The sequence below is a fragment of the Artibeus jamaicensis genome, unplaced genomic scaffold, assembly GCF_021234435.1.
Source record: "Artibeus jamaicensis isolate MK-2021 breed Jamaican fruit bat unplaced genomic scaffold, CSHL_Jam_final scaffold_833, whole genome shotgun sequence".
NCBI classification, from domain to species: domain Eukaryota; kingdom Metazoa; phylum Chordata; class Mammalia; order Chiroptera; family Phyllostomidae; genus Artibeus; species Artibeus jamaicensis.
In genome coordinates, this window is record NW_026522056.1 from 688,466 (window position 1) to 704,323 (window position 15,858).

Consider the following 15,858-nt stretch of genomic DNA (forward strand, 5'->3'; position numbering starts at 1 on the left):
CAAGTGGTGTTGCCGAGTCAGAGAGCTATGAGCCGTTCCACCAACAGGCTGCCCTCGCCAGGACTCTGCTCTGGGGCGCTGCCATGCCTCCTCACTTCTGCCTGGTCTCCTGCATGAGAATGCTTTTTGTTTTATTTTAGCTGTGTCTCAGTAGAGATGCGGCACTGCTGCTGAACATCCTCCAGCCTTTTCTGACCTGGGTGTGGCTTGTTCATTCCTGTGCCATTGTTTTTTTATGTTAGATTATTAATTAGATGGCTGAAGTTTTACAGAGTGGTAGTGATGTCATCAGCCAGTCTCACGTGGAATTGTTGCCTTGTTCAAAGTGTGTGCTCGTGGCTCTGACTGCTGCTAACGTCAGCCATCCTCGCAAATGCAGGAAACGTTGACGGGTTTCAATGCACAGTGTACTTCATACAACTCCTCTGAGTGATGGAAGCAAGTCAGTCGTCAAATGGGTGGCTTTGATGCATAACTGTTTGGTGCTTTTAACTGTGCCAGGAGACCTGAGTGTCTTATGATATTATATATTCAAATACGTTTCCCAGTGTTTGAGTATTCACTTTAGGCTACTGTTTTTTGTAAGAACTTTAATAGGAAAAATACAAAGAGGTGACGATGTCAGTGTTGTGGCTAAACACTGCAACATGAAACCAGAGATCAAAAAATCTGAATTAGCAAAAGCCAAATCAGTTTTAATAGTCAAGCCAAACTAAAGGCAAGCTGAGTATTTTCATTGTTGAAGCTGGAAATAGGCTTCCATGAAGCTCCTGTACCCTGATATCCCTTCGAAGGGGCTTTTGAAAATGATCTGGATGTTCTGACCAGTGTCAGCAAAATACGACTGAGACTGTTGGACACGGCAGCTCGTGCTTTGTGGGGTTTCACGTTTCATTTTCAGGATTATAACTTAATTAAATATGTGTGGAGTTATCGCTTAATGTTTTATTTGTTTATCATACATTTTGTTCTCTTTTAATGTTTTCTATCAAGTGTATCAGCTAGAGATCATTTTTATATTCTCTTGCAGTATATAATCTTACACTGGTTCATCATAATAAGCAACCGTGTGCTGATCATATATAGAGGGTGGGACAAAAATAGGTTTACAGTTGTTTATATGGAAAATAATACAATTAATAAATAATAATACAAGATGAACTCTGTTTCTCATATTCACAACTGTAAACCTGTTTTTTACCTCAACCTATATATAATTTTTTTAGCATAAAACTTCTGAAACTTTCAGTATAATCTTTTCAGAGACCAGCGCTTTTCTGTGTATTACGATGGTGATTCATTATTGTAAAACACAGGAAGTATTATGAAAAATATATAGAAGCTGATGATTTGGGGAATTCCCAAGACTTCCGATTCCTCGTTTCTGAATCCTGAGGATTAGTATCCATTGGAAATTTGGAGGTGCCAGGCTGAGGCTGTCCTTCAAGGGCTAGCCTGGGACCCAGTGCTGTGTCTGATGTTGCCCGTGGGCTTATGTTTCCAGAGTTACCTGGGCCCTGCCTTACAGAGGGACTCTTATCAGTCCATTTGGGTCTTTTCTGTTTATTTTAGACAATTATTATTTTCTACCTATTTGTTGATAAGCTTATGTTGAAATTGATCAAGGAACAGCTTGGTTTTCTTTTAACTCTGAGAGGCGATGGCCTTGTTGCTGAACATTGCTTTCTTTTCTCGCAGGGCATTTTAGAAGCTTCAAAGGCCAGAGCCATCCCCATCGTCATTGATGCAGTGAGTGTGGCCTTTCCTCTCCCGTCCCCTCCTCCCAGCCAGGTGCCCAAGGCCATACAGTAAATGGGAGTCCTTGTTCTGTGCAGGATGGGCTGTGGCTGATCGCTCAGCAGCCGACCCTCATCCAAGGCTACCAGAAAGCCGTTCTCACACCCAACCAAATGGAGTTCATCAGACTCTGTGAAGCTGTGGTGAGTTTGTTGACCACCTCAAAGACAGGGTGCGAGCCCTCCGTAACCTGAGGGGGGGGCGAGGGACACACTCTGAGGTTATGTACCCACTGGTCCCTGCAGGTGCATCTGCAGGGACAGACTTGGAGATGTTGAGTGGATACATGCATATTCTATGATGCATTTTCACATGCTGACAGTGTTTTCCCCCCCTTGGTGGCACATGTAATGATGGGGCATCTTCCAGTCAGTGCATCTTTGATTGGATGAAAGGCAGGGTGGCGGGCACAGGTCACTCCGATCCCCATGCTGTGTACTCTCTGCAGATGACTCCATCCTTATCTTGCCTTACCTCATCTGAAATGCGGAGAATGGTAACATCTGCCTCATAGGGCATGTGAGGATGAAATGGAATAATACGTGAGGTTTGTCTAGAAGGTATCCAGGCATAGAATATGAAAAAAGACATTTATTGAAGATAATACAAGATACAAGAAAAACTATACATAGGACAATGATGCCTTAGTCCCTTCAAAGTCTGCACCTTGGGACCTCACACATTAGCTGCCCCATCATATTTTCTTGAATCTCATTGATGATCTGAAATCTCTTCCCTTTCAAAGGTGATTTTAATTTTGTGAAAAACCAGAAGTCATAGGGTGCCAAATGCCAAATCTGGGCCATAGAGGGGCTGAGTCACCTGGGTGATTTGATGTTTTGCCAAAAAACTGCATGGGATATGATGCATGAGTGGACATGCTGTCTTGATGAAGCTGCCAGTCACCCGTTGCCCATAGCTGCAGCTTCTGAATCATGCGAATAGTTTTCACGGAGGAATGTTCAAGCTTCATGCAATATTTGATGCAGATTCATTGCTCTACTCAGTCATTTGAATGGGACAGCCACACAATGCCCATGCTCACTCAACAATGTCTACCAGCCCCACTGACTAGTACAGTGAGGTTTTCATTGTTCACACATGCACATTCCAGTCCGCTGTCCTTGGCTGCCAGGTTACATCAATTTCATGCAAATCATTCTTGTTATAGTAACAGTGGCTGGAGTTTTTCCAGACAGACCTCATATGTAAATTCATGAGTCTGTACATTATCAAGTGCCCCATAAATGTAAGTGTATTATCATTCAAAGTTGAATCCCTCTGCAAACCTTTAAAATCCCCGCCATGAGCAGTGTTCTGTACCATTGGCCTAACAAGGTAGGGGATGGGCACCAGAGCATTTCTGCCTCTAGCCCGTGTCGGCATTCACCTGGAGGACTTTCTGCCTGTGAGATCATGGGTCTCTTTCCAGATGGTGGATGGAACACGTGTTTTTGTGTGTGTGGCCGTCTCGTGCCTGGGGGAGTCCCTTAGATATGAGAGGCTGAGGATGAGGATGGATGGGGCAGGATGTTTGTTGTTATCCACGTTTGTGGGCTTTTTTCAGGTGTCTTTGACAGCTTTGTTTGTGGTCCTGCATTGTAGCTGAGGGACCCTGTGGATGGCAGTGATCGCCGTGGAGCTGTGCTGAGACTCAGCCAGGCCCTGGGGAATGTGACTGTGGTCCAGAAAGGGGAGCAGGACGTGATCTCTGATGGCAAACAGGGTGAGTGGCTTTGGGCTTCACCGGGTGTGGCCATGCTGGGTACAAGCCTTAGGAAAACCTCATTCACACACAGTACAGGTGCGCAATGTGTCACGTGTTTGCACATCACATGTGGTCTCTCATGTCTTACATGCTCACACATATGCATCACATGTTCCACAAACAGGGACTTTCTGATGAGCTTGTTAATCACAACTTCTTCAAAGTCCATTTTTATTTCTCACTGTTTTGCAAAGGGAAGTGACAGTCATCAGTGCTGATCTTAGTTGATACCAGGTGCAGTGGCTAAAGTTGTGTTGATGATTGTATAAGAAGCAGCCTAGTGGGCAGGTGGCTGGAACAGCAGGTAGTGCTCCAGAGTCCTCGACCTGCCACCTCTGTCTTGCCAGCAGCATAAATGAATTTATTTGAATATTTTACTGTGTGTTGTCCTAGTTTATGAAAACGACTCGAGTGAAGAAACCCTCAGAGCTGACGCTAGTGGGAATCACTAGATGCTGAGTGTGGCAGATCTTTTGGTCACATTCTTTCCATGGAAGCCTGTGAACTATTGAGTGAGAGCAAGACGGCCATCAGCATTTACTCATATCTGCGCAGTGCATAATCAGAGGAGTGTAACCTCTCTAGCTCCCTGAAAACGGGAAAGTCTGATCTGGAGGCAAAGTGTACACCAGTTCTTTCAACAGAGAATTTAACACAAAGAACTGTCACCTAGGTATAGAGTCGCTGGCAAGGTCACAGAAGTCAGGACCAACAGAGAACAGAAGGCACCCTTAGTCATGTCTGTCTGACTTGTCTCTTTCATGGGCTGGGCAGGAAATGGAGTGAGTGTCTCTGAGGGGTCCTGAAACCTTTGGGCTCTTTTATTGCTAGAAGGTGCTCTAGGCTCTAACATATTTGGCCTGTATAACAACCCGTTTCCAAGATAGGGTTACCAGCTGTGTGCGGACAGGGGCGCGAGCGCTGTGCATGTCTCCTTGCAGGTGGACTCTGGAGTGTGAGAGGTCCGGAGCCCGCAGGACGGAGAGCCTGTGTGCGCTGTGCGTGTTCTTCTAGCCTCTCCTAGCGATCCCACCGTGGTTCTGAGTCATAGGTCTGCTGACCACCATACTAAACAGGTTCTTCTGGGGCAGCCCAACTTCTGCCTGCCTCGGTTTCCTGTCCCTATAAAAGACAGGCTTCCTCATTAGGAACAGTTGAGGAAGACCCGTGGATGACCTGGAACAGCCCTCGCTCTAACACCCATCTCGCTTCCGCTCTGCAGTGCTCGAGTGCAGCTTGCAGGGCAGTAACCGCCGGTGTGGCGGGCAAGGAGACCTCCTGTCTGGCGCCCTGGGCGTTCTGGTGCACTGGGCTCTCCACGCCGGACCCGAGAAGACAAATGGGTATGGCCACGTCCTCATCTGTCCTGCTTTGAAATTTTTGGACTGCGTAAGCTATTTCAGTGGCCCATACTTTCCATCGGTGGCTGCTGGGAACATTCCAAATGAAATATTGGTGTTACCGGTACAGGGAGGAGATTCCAGGGCAGGGACTGATCCCAAGACGCTGCCTGGGGAGCTTTTACTCTGTACGTCTGGGCCCCGTCCCGTCACTGGATGGGCTCTGGGGTATCCCTGCCCTTTAAAGCTTTCCCGTTAACTCTGATGTGCGGCCAAGTTCGAGGGCACTGTTTTAGGAGGTTCGATGCGTACCTGCTGTAAAACAGAAAATTAAAATAAAAAATGTGCGGTCAGACATAGAGCTTACCTGAGGCAGGTGCTGTCCTGAAAGGCAGGTTTCCTTGAAGAGGCAGCGGAATTCCGAGATCTGGGCTTTGACCCATTTCCGCTGTCACCTGACAGCTTAATGAGTGAATTCCAGCAGTTCCCTCCGTCTGTGAACCCCCATTTCTCTTCTCTGCACCCTTCATGGGGATGCTGATGGCTGCACATGCCAGGGTGGGATGTCCTGGTCCTGGAGGGCCCCGCCTGACACCCTGTAAAGCAGTGTTGGGCCCGTGAGGTTGTGGCACATCTGGCAGGCAGAGAGCACCCACCCAAATGGGCCCAGGAGGTGTGTGCGTGGGAAGGGGAGCTGTGGCGGGAGTCTGGTAGTGACAGGAAGAGCCTGCGTTCTTAGATCGTGGTCAGTCCCTCACATCTAAACTGGAACCCCTAAGTACTGCTCCAGTTTTCACCAGGGGAAAACTACTGTGTTCTGCCCTTTCTCCAGATGGTAGCTCTTTCTGATATGGCTTTTGTCAGGGAATATGAGTATCAGGGGGGCTAACGGTTAATTGTAGTAAAGCCACCTTCTGCCTGCCTCAGTGGTGTATCAGATTAGAAATGGCCAGTTTGGGCTCTCAGGGTGGAAACAAGAAGGAAAACAGGGCCTTTGTTGTTTTCTGGCCCCTGATGTCTGACAAAGCCGTGGAGGGAGAGCTTCCCACCTTCCACAGCCCCTTGCTAACGCCTCTGTCCTCCAGTTTCAGCCCTCTCCTCGTGGCTGCCTTTGGTGCGTGTTCCCTCACGAGACAGTGCAACTACCAAGCCTTCCAGAAGCACGGCCGCTCCACCACCACCACCACCATGATTGCAGAGATTGGACCTGCATTCAGCAAACTCTTTGAAACTTGAGCCGCTGCAAACAGGAAGAAAGTGGGCACCGCGATGGAAGAAAATGTATTCTTTGTGGGAAGACCCACGTCCAATGTGTCTGAACCCCTGGGTACCGGAGCAGCATGACTGTTTGGGAGTCTAGGGTACATGGGTTGATGTAGAGAATTAAAAAATTTGTAATGCAGCACTTTTTGGCTAAATACGCATTTTTGAAATGTTATAATGACACTAAACAAAGTACTCCTGAACTGTTCTTAACTTCTGAACAATAATGAAAAAAATGGAGAATCGTTTGAGAATGAGGAAACCTTTAACCAGCTCTACCAAATTTGTGGGCTTGTTCCAAGATTGCAGAATTGTTGTAGTTTCTCTGAGCTTGCTTATTCTCATGCCCTCTCCCAAGGCACTTCATGTTTCTTTTACTTATGCAGGAAGTTCCTCTTATTAGACAGTTCTTTCAAAGGGATCCAGTTGGTCATGTCCGAACATCTTTTGAGAATAATGAGTTTTGCTTCTTTTTTAAGAATTGAGATACACCAAAAAATATGGCATTTGTTCTTTAGCTCACTTTTCTTGTTTAAACAGTGATTATGTTGGAAAGGTCTAGGCAGAAATACTAAGCATTGGTTATTTTGGTTATTTGGTTATAAAGTATTTAGAATAATCAGTGATCAGTTTGACCTTGGAAATCTTTTTGGAAGCACCATGGGAAGATCTGAGGAGGAAACTTGATGGACCACTGATACCTGAGTGCACACAGGTCGGGGCTCTGAAGTACTGTGTGTCTTATACTTTCATGTGCCCATGCCTGTGCACACAAGTGCATGAGGCGGCTGATGAGGCCCGGCAGAGGGTGCCTGAGCGGGAGGGATGCCCACTGGTGTGCTGTGTTGGAAGGAAGCCTGCAGGATGCTGGCTGTGGTGGTGGGCGGTGCTGGGAGGGCCCTGGGGGAACTGAACAGAGCAGAACAGTTGTCCTTGTTTGAAAATGGGTGGGTGTGTACTTAGGAAGATTTAGATTCCATTAAAGAAGTTGATACTTCTGAAGTAGTTGTAAATGAGATGTTTTATTACCTTGTTAGCCTCTGGTTCACTTTTATTTGGTCATATGGGTTTTTTTTTTTTCAGTAGCCCGAGAGTGACTTGTTTTCTGTCATTTCTCCATGGGGTGTGATTGCTAATACATGCATTCTAGTGTACAGTTCCTCCAGAAGTCTGTCTGCCCTTGATGCCCATGCTCGGACACAGCTCTGTGGCTCAGACACGTCACCCCATGGGTCCCGCTTCATTTAAACCAGTCATGAACTTTTAAGATTTCTTAAAAGATACACACCACTATTGCTTCACAGCAAACTCAGGAAGTTTTGCTGTCTACATGTGAACTTCTCCAGAAAAACTCATGACATTTTTCCTTTGGGGAATTATGTCTAAATCCTGGTGACATAAAAGGCAGACCTGGTTCATTTCAATGTAGAGCTTTACATTTTTTCCTTAAATAGCCAAAGCCCATCTTTCCAATTCTCTAAGTTGAGGATATTGTCAGGTACTAGGAAGATAAAAATGTATAAGCTTATCTAATGTGTTTTTTTTTTTTTACCAGTGTTTACCAATATTATTAAAGTGAAGTCATTTGAAGAATAAGCCTGGAATGTTTCCATTTCTTTCCCTTACATAGAAAATTCAACAGCCACGGGAACTATTCTTGTGCATTTGTTACTTAAGTAGCCAGGGACCAATACTGTTTTAAATGAAGTTTTGTAATTGTTTCCTTGTATTTTTTAGTAAACCCAAGAGTACCCACTAGTTTAGCTAAGCGCACTGTCTTACTGGGACCAGGAGAGCTGGGTCCCTGAGACCAGGATGGCAGCAGGAAGTACTGGGTGGGCCAGTTAGGCATCACGGGACAGGCTGCTTGCCCTGTCCTGAATCGACCCTATTTGTATATTGCCTTGTAAAGGACCTGCCTGCCATATGGGGTCTTCAGTCCACCATGTGCTAATTGGGTCACTTTTAACAAGTCAGCTTCCAAACGAGTGTCCTTATCAGTAGACTAGGAACACCAACGGCTTCGAGGGTCATGAAGGTCAATGACAAAGTGAATTTAGCTGCCAAGCCACACCAAGCTATCTACAACTGTGCCCAGAATGAGCTTACCTTCTGCCTGAGGCTGTACCTGGCCAGGACTTGAAAGCTGGGGGAGTCTGCAAGAGGGTCACCCTCTATCCTAGTTCACGGAACAGCTATAGCTCCCCACCTGCGGCAGAAAGGTGAGGGGACCAAGTTGGCTCAGTCCAAGGTTGTCCGCCATGCATCCTCCTGTGCACTTGGCCTCCTGTCATACCCCCATGTCTTGCTTGCACCCCTGCCATTTCAACTCCTCCAGAATGACCATTCCTTAGTTCATCACTGCCCGGCACTTGAGGTCCAGGCAGCACAGCCAGATACCCCCAAGGTCTCCATGGAATAAGGGAGCTTATTCCATGTCCTGGAATAATTCCATGTGCTGGAAGCTGCTGCCCTGCTGTCCCCATTCACAGGTCCCGTGTGATGTCTTCTGGGACTCCCATTTACGACTTACATCCTGGGTGCTGGGCTCATGGACACCGGTTGGCTGGGTTATATCACAGATGCTATTGGCTGATTAAACTGCACTTGAGTCTGTAGCTGTTGGTACCATGAAGAAATCTATTTTTTAGCCCTGTCTGGTGTGGCTTAGTGGATTGAGCGCTGGGTTACAGGCCAGGTCTCCAGCAGGAGGCTTGTGAGAGGCAACTGATTGATATATCTCTTGCACATTGATGTTTCTCTCCCCTCTTTCTTCCTCCCTTCCCTCCTCTCTCAAAATAAATAAAGGGTTTTTTGAAATCCATTTTTTAGCCATAGTAACACCAATGGAATGGTATCAGTTTGATTTATTTTAATGTTGACTAAATAGCCACAGTGGAAAACTTTAATGTAAAGCTTCTATAGTGACAAGCAAGCACAGACCGCACGTGAGCCTGTGGTTCCCACTTCACGCATCTCAGCTCCCAGGTTTGTGGTCTTCTGACCTCTGACTCAGCAGTTCCCAGGTGGATGTGCTGCTCCTGTCCTAGAGGAGAGAAGGAAGGTCGAGGATGAGCAGGCTCACTCGGCTGGAGGAGTAAGTGGGCGAGATGGTCAGGGCTCAGGGTGACGGCACTGCCCGTGCCCTGATGCTCCCGCTGGTCTGGGCTGCACTAAAGGAAGCAGCCGGATGCTTAGAAGCAGTCACGCTACTTCCTTCCATTGGCAGGCTGTGGAAGGGCCACTTGGGGCAGGAGAGGGGACTGAGCAAGAATGCAGGTCTGCTCCTGTGTCCCCCCGATTCCTTGAGTACACATGTCCCTGAGCCTCAGTGTTCCCCCAGGTTCTCACCCCCTCCCAGGTGTCTGTGTTTGTGTGATGCCAGCTGGTTCACACGGCATCTCAGAGTAGTCATCTCAGGCCCACTGTCACTGGCCTCTGTGGCAGTGGCTCATGTTAGGGCCGGAATTAGATAAAAGTAGCCAAAAGGAACCCGAGGCAGGCTCCAGACTGTCCCAGCAAGGAAGATAGAAAGTACAAAGAGTGCTGAACAAGATAAACTGCCTTGTGCATGACCTTGTCTTTGCAGAAAAGTATCCATTGTTGCGAGCAGAGAACATAGCCATGTGTGTTCTCTCGAGATAGCCAATTGCTGACGGCTACATCTGCTTCTGTATTTGCTTGCTTGCTCACCCCAATAAAAACCCCAGGCTGTAAGCGCCAGGCGAGACTCTCATCTGCAGTCATCTTGGCACCGTGTCCTCAGACACCCCGAGAGTTCGCCCCTGCGCAGGTAAAGCTTTGAAACTTTGGCCAATAAAGTTCCATCTTAAACTCCTGAAAGCTCCCGACACTTTTTGCTCGCACTGGGGTATGTTACAGCTCACCTTAATGCTGATGCCGCGGGCAGCAAGGTCCTGGCGCAGGGCATCACATGCCTCCAACAGGGGCTTCCTCTCCAGGAGCAGCTGCTGCCGGGTTTCTCTGGTGGCCTCCCCTGTGGCCAGGGCGAACTGTCGGACCTTCAGCCGGAATCGGACCAGCTCCTCCACCACGCTGTGCAGAGTGGCTGAGCTGCTGTCCCCTGAAACAAACTACACCCAGGAGGAATGGCGTAACCAGCAAGATCCCCGCAGCAGCCAGGATGGCCATACCTGACGGGCCAGTGACTTCAGGGCTAAGCCCATCCAGCATGTGTCCTCCCCAGGGCGCTGCAGAGAACTCTCAGCCAGCGGCTCTCATGGGCCTTGGAAGAGAGGCTGTGAGGTTCCAAGCCATAGGCAAATCTCCACTTCCCTCTCCTGAATGTCACCCAGGCAGAGCTCAGGGCTCCCACTGCAAGGCGCCCACTGCAGGCCTCAGAGCAATCCAGGGGCGAGGCCTAGAGCTGGCTTTCCTCCCTCCAATCCCAGACTCTAACTTAGAGCTGGGAGCAGCTGCTTCACAGATGTGCTAACATCTAAAGATGTTCCATTACCACCTAGTTCAATAGGCAGGGCCTAGAACTCTAAGCCTTATGGACCAGTGACACCAAATCCATTCACTCTAACCGAATACTTAAAACAGTGCAGATATACCACCTGACACACACTGTTTTTGCTGGATGGTTGGAGACCGGCGGTCTCAGTGCACAGCTGGAGAAATGGGGTCTAAACTGCTCCGTGTTGCCGGAGGGCCTCTCCCTGCACACAACTTCTTCCTCCATAGTGGAGAGGGAGCCTAGTGGCTATTAGTGTTCGTGTGTGTAAAAGAAGAAACAACCCAACATCGTACTTTTGGGTCAAACTTCTTAAACCTCATATGGCCCTCAATTACTGCTCTGTATCATGCCAGGAGTAGGCCATTTCTCTGAGAAGCCTGATCAAGATCATTTGTGTTGTAAAAACGTGAGTCCAAAGTGGGTTCCGGTGTCATCCCTTGGGTGGGGGAGGCGAATGAGCTATTTCTGACAAGGGCCAGCCACAGCTTGGCCAGGTATGCCTTTTCTTACTCAGAACAGGTTCCAGAGAGTCTCGTGTGAAAATGAACACAGACTGCAAAAACTTGGGTCACCTCAGACTAGTTACCTTGTACAAACTAGCTGGCAGTCCCTGGACGGCCTAGGAAAGGACATTAAGCCTACTAAGTAATCGATGTCTAGCAATAAAACAAACTTGGAAATAAATCACCACAAAGACACTGCAATTTGGGTTGAGGTCAGAGGAATTCACTGTACTTAAGCCCCAGCTACAGGGAATGCTCCCTGTCATGGCACAGGCGCAGCCAGGAGACAGGCCCCCGTGACTCCCACCTCCAGCCAAGCCCCCCAAGTGGCAGCCTCCCCCAGGTGCCAGGCAGCTGAGCCGACACGGCCACCGCCCGCCTCGAAGCAGTGAGCAGCTGTTCCGTGCCAGCGCCTGATGGCAGCGGCAGAACCCGGCAGTGCTGTGAAGGGATCTGGGAGGAGTGGCTGATTCCAGTGCCCCTGTGATGGTCACTCCTATCTGCAGTCCAGACCTTTCCACAGAAACAACCTGTTCACATGCTGTGTTTTCTAAAAGCTATTTTAGCCCATTTCCTTTCCCATCCTCAACAGTCCTGATGCTGTTAGGTGTGGCAGAGCAGCGTGGGCCCTGTGGAGAAGAGGAGGGTGCAGAGCCCGTGGGGTGCCCGTGCAGAGGGCAGCCTGCTGAGCGGGCACAGCCTGAGGGGTGAAGAGGTGGTCCAGGCAGGGAGGGATGGGAGAGTCGGACTCCAGCGAGTGAGGAGGGCATCCCCGCAGTGGGAGACTGTATTGGGAGAGTAGCAGCTAAGGAAATACGTTCAGGACACTGGAAAGCAGGTTTCTCACTATCACAGAGGGAGTTACATGTGAAAAGGGAGGAAAGTGGAATGAACCGTGTGTTGAGGGACTGGAATTGGAGTGGTGGTGGTTGGCCCTGGGTGTCGGTCAGTGTAGTGACACAGGAACGAACCTGGACACCATGTGCACAGTGCGCACACTGCTCCCAGCTCTGCTCACCAGGGACTCTGAGCAGCTGCGGCCCAAGCACAGCACACACAGCACTCAGATCCTACCTGCTAAGAGCAGCCAGGCCCCTGGGGAAATGGCGGGGTCCTGGCTTGGTGCAGAGGAAGCACCACGAGTTCTGAAGTGGACCCTCCTGCCACAAAGGGCTCTTTAGGAGAATGCGGGAGCCCAAGGGTCGGGACTGGACCAATCTCTGTTGGTAGGAGACACACCGGGGGGCTTGGCTGGCAGCTTACTCTCAGGAAAAATGTCCTTACATTTAGTTTGTACCTTTTGAGATTCTTTGTACATAAAAGACATATGAACAAAACCCCAAATCTAGTGCGTACAGAACTGATGACCACTCTGCAGCTAAGATGTGCTGCTGCTTCTGTTACAGGTTGTTAATAAATAAGATACTGCTCTGGGCGTTAACCTTTTAAGGAACATAATGTATTTGAAGCACATAAGTAAATTTGCCATTATAATTATCCACTAAAAAGGGAGGGGGGGAACAGTTCTTATTATACTAGCGTGTAAATGTCCCACAGCTGGGGACTGGAAAGAGAAGGGTGTACCTGTCGTTCTGCCAGAGAAATTCCAACCGTCTCAAAAAATTGCTCAACGTAGGAGATGATGGCGCCGAACACGGCAGGACTCCTGGGGCCACGGGGCTCCTGTGACAGATTACCACAGAAGGCTCTTTAACAGCAAGGGACACTCTGTGGAACGGGACAGAGACCTCACAGGTCCCTTCCGCCTGTCGAGCCCCTGTGAGGGCGCTGGACTCCCTGGCAAACCAAACCACCACAGGGCAGGGGCTGAATCCTGCCCCTGAGTTCACTGACCTAGAATCTAGGGGTGGGTTATGGTCTGAGCACTGTGTCCCCCCAAACTCATACATTGAAAGTTAACCCCTAGCGTGACGGTGTTGGGAGATGGGGCCTTTGGGAGGTCACTGGGTCATGAGGGCGGAGCCTCACCGATGGGACTGACACCAAGGCCAGAGAAGGGCCGGGCTGAGGGGGCACAGTCAGGCTCCCAACACAGGGCTTCCTACGCTACTTCACGTTTTGGCAACAAACTCAGATTCCTCCGGTCGAACAGGAGGGTTACAAGCTCCTGTCCTGGCAAACATGTAATGCCAACTCCATGTGCCGGGCCCTCCCTGTGCCCCACTTCCACCCGTGTCTACTTCTCGGGCTCTGGGAAGTGGCTGTCTCTTTCGCAGGGCCAATGGGGCGGGCCACGCTCAGGGTGAAGCAGCTTCAGGTGCTTGAGGGAAGGTTGGTTAGGAGGGGCCTGGAAGCCGCCCTCTGTGGGGGATGAAGGTGCCTGAGGGGCTGGGAAAGTGGCATCCATTCCTTAGGAGGAAAACCACCCAAACAAAAACGCTACTTTGGGGCCAGGTCCTTGGAGTTACCTTAGCGACCACCTTCAGCTGTCTGTTCCCCTGGCGAATGAGATCCATGATGGCATCCACCGCCCTGGGTGTGTCAAAGTCATCTGCCAAGGCAGCCTTCACAGCAGTCTTGGTGCGGCTGAGCCTTGGACAGACGAGGGGAAACCAGCGCGTCCCTCACTCAGGCGCAGCACGCCTGTGCCCCTCCCGCGGCCTCGCTGTGGCCCTCCCTCTCCTTTCCTCCACCTCAGCCCCCTCCAGAGCAGTCTCCAGGGTGACCGTCCCCTCCCCTCTACTTCCCGGCCCACAGGGAAACTCAGGGGCCCTTGGCCTTCTCCTCCTCTTGCACGTCAGGCCCGGTGTCCTGCAGCCCTGTTACGTCCCTCAACCCTCCTCTCTCACATTCGCACCTGCACACCCACCACCCGCCACTGACCTCTCCCAGGCTTTATCTCCACAGCTAACTCCCTGATGTCCGTCTTTGCTGGTCCTGGCCCCACTTCCTTTGGATTCCCCCCTTTCCCAGCATGGGGAACGACGGGGGTCTGGGCCCCCTTGCAGCTGGGTGGCCCTGGGAAGAGTTCTGGCCATTGTGAGAAGAGGTGTCCACCTCTAGGCCAGAGCTTGGACGGCGGAGGCAAGGCCCCTGAAGCCCTCGCTTCCCTCCACTCTGGCACACTCGTGGTGACAAGGGCCTCTGTCCATTCATTATACTAATAAACACCAGTGAAAAAACTCACCCAGGCACACGCGTTATTTACAACCGTCACAGCCACCACAAGGCAGGGCCTCCTCATTCCTCACCAGGGGACCACAGAGCCTGAAGGAGCTTCCACACCCACACTCCCGAGAAAGTGTCCTTAGCCTCCAAAAGCCTCGCTTCCCTCTAGGCAGCCCCATGTCCAGCACCCAGGGCTCTCCGGGCAAATCTTGGGATGGCACCTACCTGTCCCACAGCACGTCTTCCCTGATGGGGCCGCACGCCAGCTGCCCCTTCATGTAGGCCCGAGCATCCTGGACAAACGCAGCTACAGCCAGGAGGAGGTGCTCCGCTTCCAGCATGGTGCCGTCGCTGTAGTCGATGGCTGAGGAAGGGCGGAGGCGGTTACCTGGGGAGCCCGTGAAGCGCACCCACGCCCAGCAGGCCCAGGCTTTCTCATCCGGGCCGTCCTCACGTTACTCAGAAACCCAACAGTGGAGAAAGGACACAGCTGCTTCCGATCCGGTGCCTCCTCGAGGCCCGTCCCGCACTGACCATCTGCGGGTCCTGACAGGTGTCTCACCGCCTCAGAAGAAACGTGGAAAACCTCTCCCAATACCTTTTGCTGAGGGGGCTCATTCCCACTGACAGATGGACACACAGACAGCCGACTCTACCAGCTGGCAGAGATCCACTCGGGTGTGTGAAGAAGTTCAAAGACCAGCTGGTGCCATGAGGGATTTGGGCCCAACATTTCGGGAGGTGGGGAGGGTTCACCTCAGACTCAGCGTAGCAGAGTAGGTGATGACAAGACTTAAGAACACTTGCTCGACCTGAGCCAGCCCAGAGCCTAGGCCCCCCAAAAAGGGCACAGCCAGAGTGGTGGAGGTGTGTTAGCTAGTCCCCACGTGGCGGGGGTTGGTTCGTGTCCTGGGGCTATCGTGCCTCAGCACCACAAGTCTGGGGGCTCACAACAGCAGTTCAGCCTCTTGCAGGTCTGGAGGTAGAGAAGGCTGAAATCAAAGGGAGGGTCCTTCCTTGTCCCAGATGTTCTTGGCTTGTGGCCGCACCACCCCAATCTCTGTGTCTCTGGTCACATGGTCATGCCCAGTGCCCAAGCTGAGGAGCCTACCTGTCCCCAAAGGGCACCTGCTCCTCCTGCAGTGCCAGACATAAAAACCAAAGGCCACATTGCTGTGACAGTGGTCACGTCAGACAGGGCAGTGCATCAGTCCCCAGACCTCACCTTCCAGGGTGAAGAAGAGACCCCCGTCCCTGGGCACACGGTGCCGGACAACCCTCCCAGAGCAGCACACGGTATCACGGCGCAGCAGGGACTGCCCACTCTGGGCAGGACCCTGTACTGAGGGCTCCTGGTTCAGTCCCTGAGCGAGGACGGCCAGTCCAACTGCCCATAAAGCAGGAAGTGGAGGGCACTGTGGGATTCAGACTTGTCCACACCCCACAGTAAGGGAGAGATGGGGGAGTGGACAGAGGGGACTGACAGGAAGACCCACGGCCCCCACAAGCTTCTGGAATCTTCTGGCCAAGTGCTGGTATTATGCTTAACAGTGCATCCTCAGGCTTACTTTCAGAACT

The 15,858-nt window shown here is 50.7% G+C and overlaps 2 protein-coding genes across 4 annotated transcripts in view; one reads left to right on the plus strand and one right to left on the minus strand.

Moving 5' to 3' along the window:
- NAXD (NAD(P)HX dehydratase) overlaps nucleotides 1-9,040 on the plus strand; it is a 40,126-nt gene extending 31,086 nt beyond the window's left edge. For both annotated transcript variants that reach the window (XM_053659891.1, XM_053659890.1), the window contains exons 6-10: nucleotides 1,699-1,749; nucleotides 1,836-1,940; nucleotides 3,403-3,523; nucleotides 4,788-4,908; nucleotides 5,991-9,040. In XM_053659891.1, the coding sequence (XP_053515866.1) occupies nucleotides 1,699-1,749; nucleotides 1,836-1,940; nucleotides 3,403-3,523; nucleotides 4,788-4,908; nucleotides 5,991-6,141 (549 nt within the window). In that variant the 3' untranslated portion in view covers nucleotides 6,142-9,040. The remainder of the gene's footprint in view (nucleotides 1-1,698; nucleotides 1,750-1,835; nucleotides 1,941-3,402; nucleotides 3,524-4,787; nucleotides 4,909-5,990) is intronic.
- Nucleotides 9,026-15,858, minus strand: part of CARS2 (cysteinyl-tRNA synthetase 2, mitochondrial) — a 47,363-nt gene continuing 40,530 nt past the window's right edge. The window contains exons 11-15 of one of the 2 annotated variants that reach the window (XM_037137677.2): nucleotides 14,506-14,644; nucleotides 13,581-13,704; nucleotides 12,736-12,834; nucleotides 10,056-10,262; nucleotides 9,026-9,214 (exon numbers count right to left, since the gene is read on the minus strand). In XM_037137677.2, coding sequence (XP_036993572.2) covers nucleotides 9,146-9,214; nucleotides 10,056-10,262; nucleotides 12,736-12,834; nucleotides 13,581-13,704; nucleotides 14,506-14,644 — 638 coding nt within the window. In that variant the 3' untranslated portion in view covers nucleotides 9,026-9,145. Of the gene's footprint in view, nucleotides 9,215-10,055; nucleotides 10,263-12,225; nucleotides 12,372-12,735; nucleotides 12,835-13,580; nucleotides 13,705-14,505; nucleotides 14,645-15,858 lie in introns of those variants that run through there. The other variant, XM_053659889.1, reaches the window with a different exon arrangement.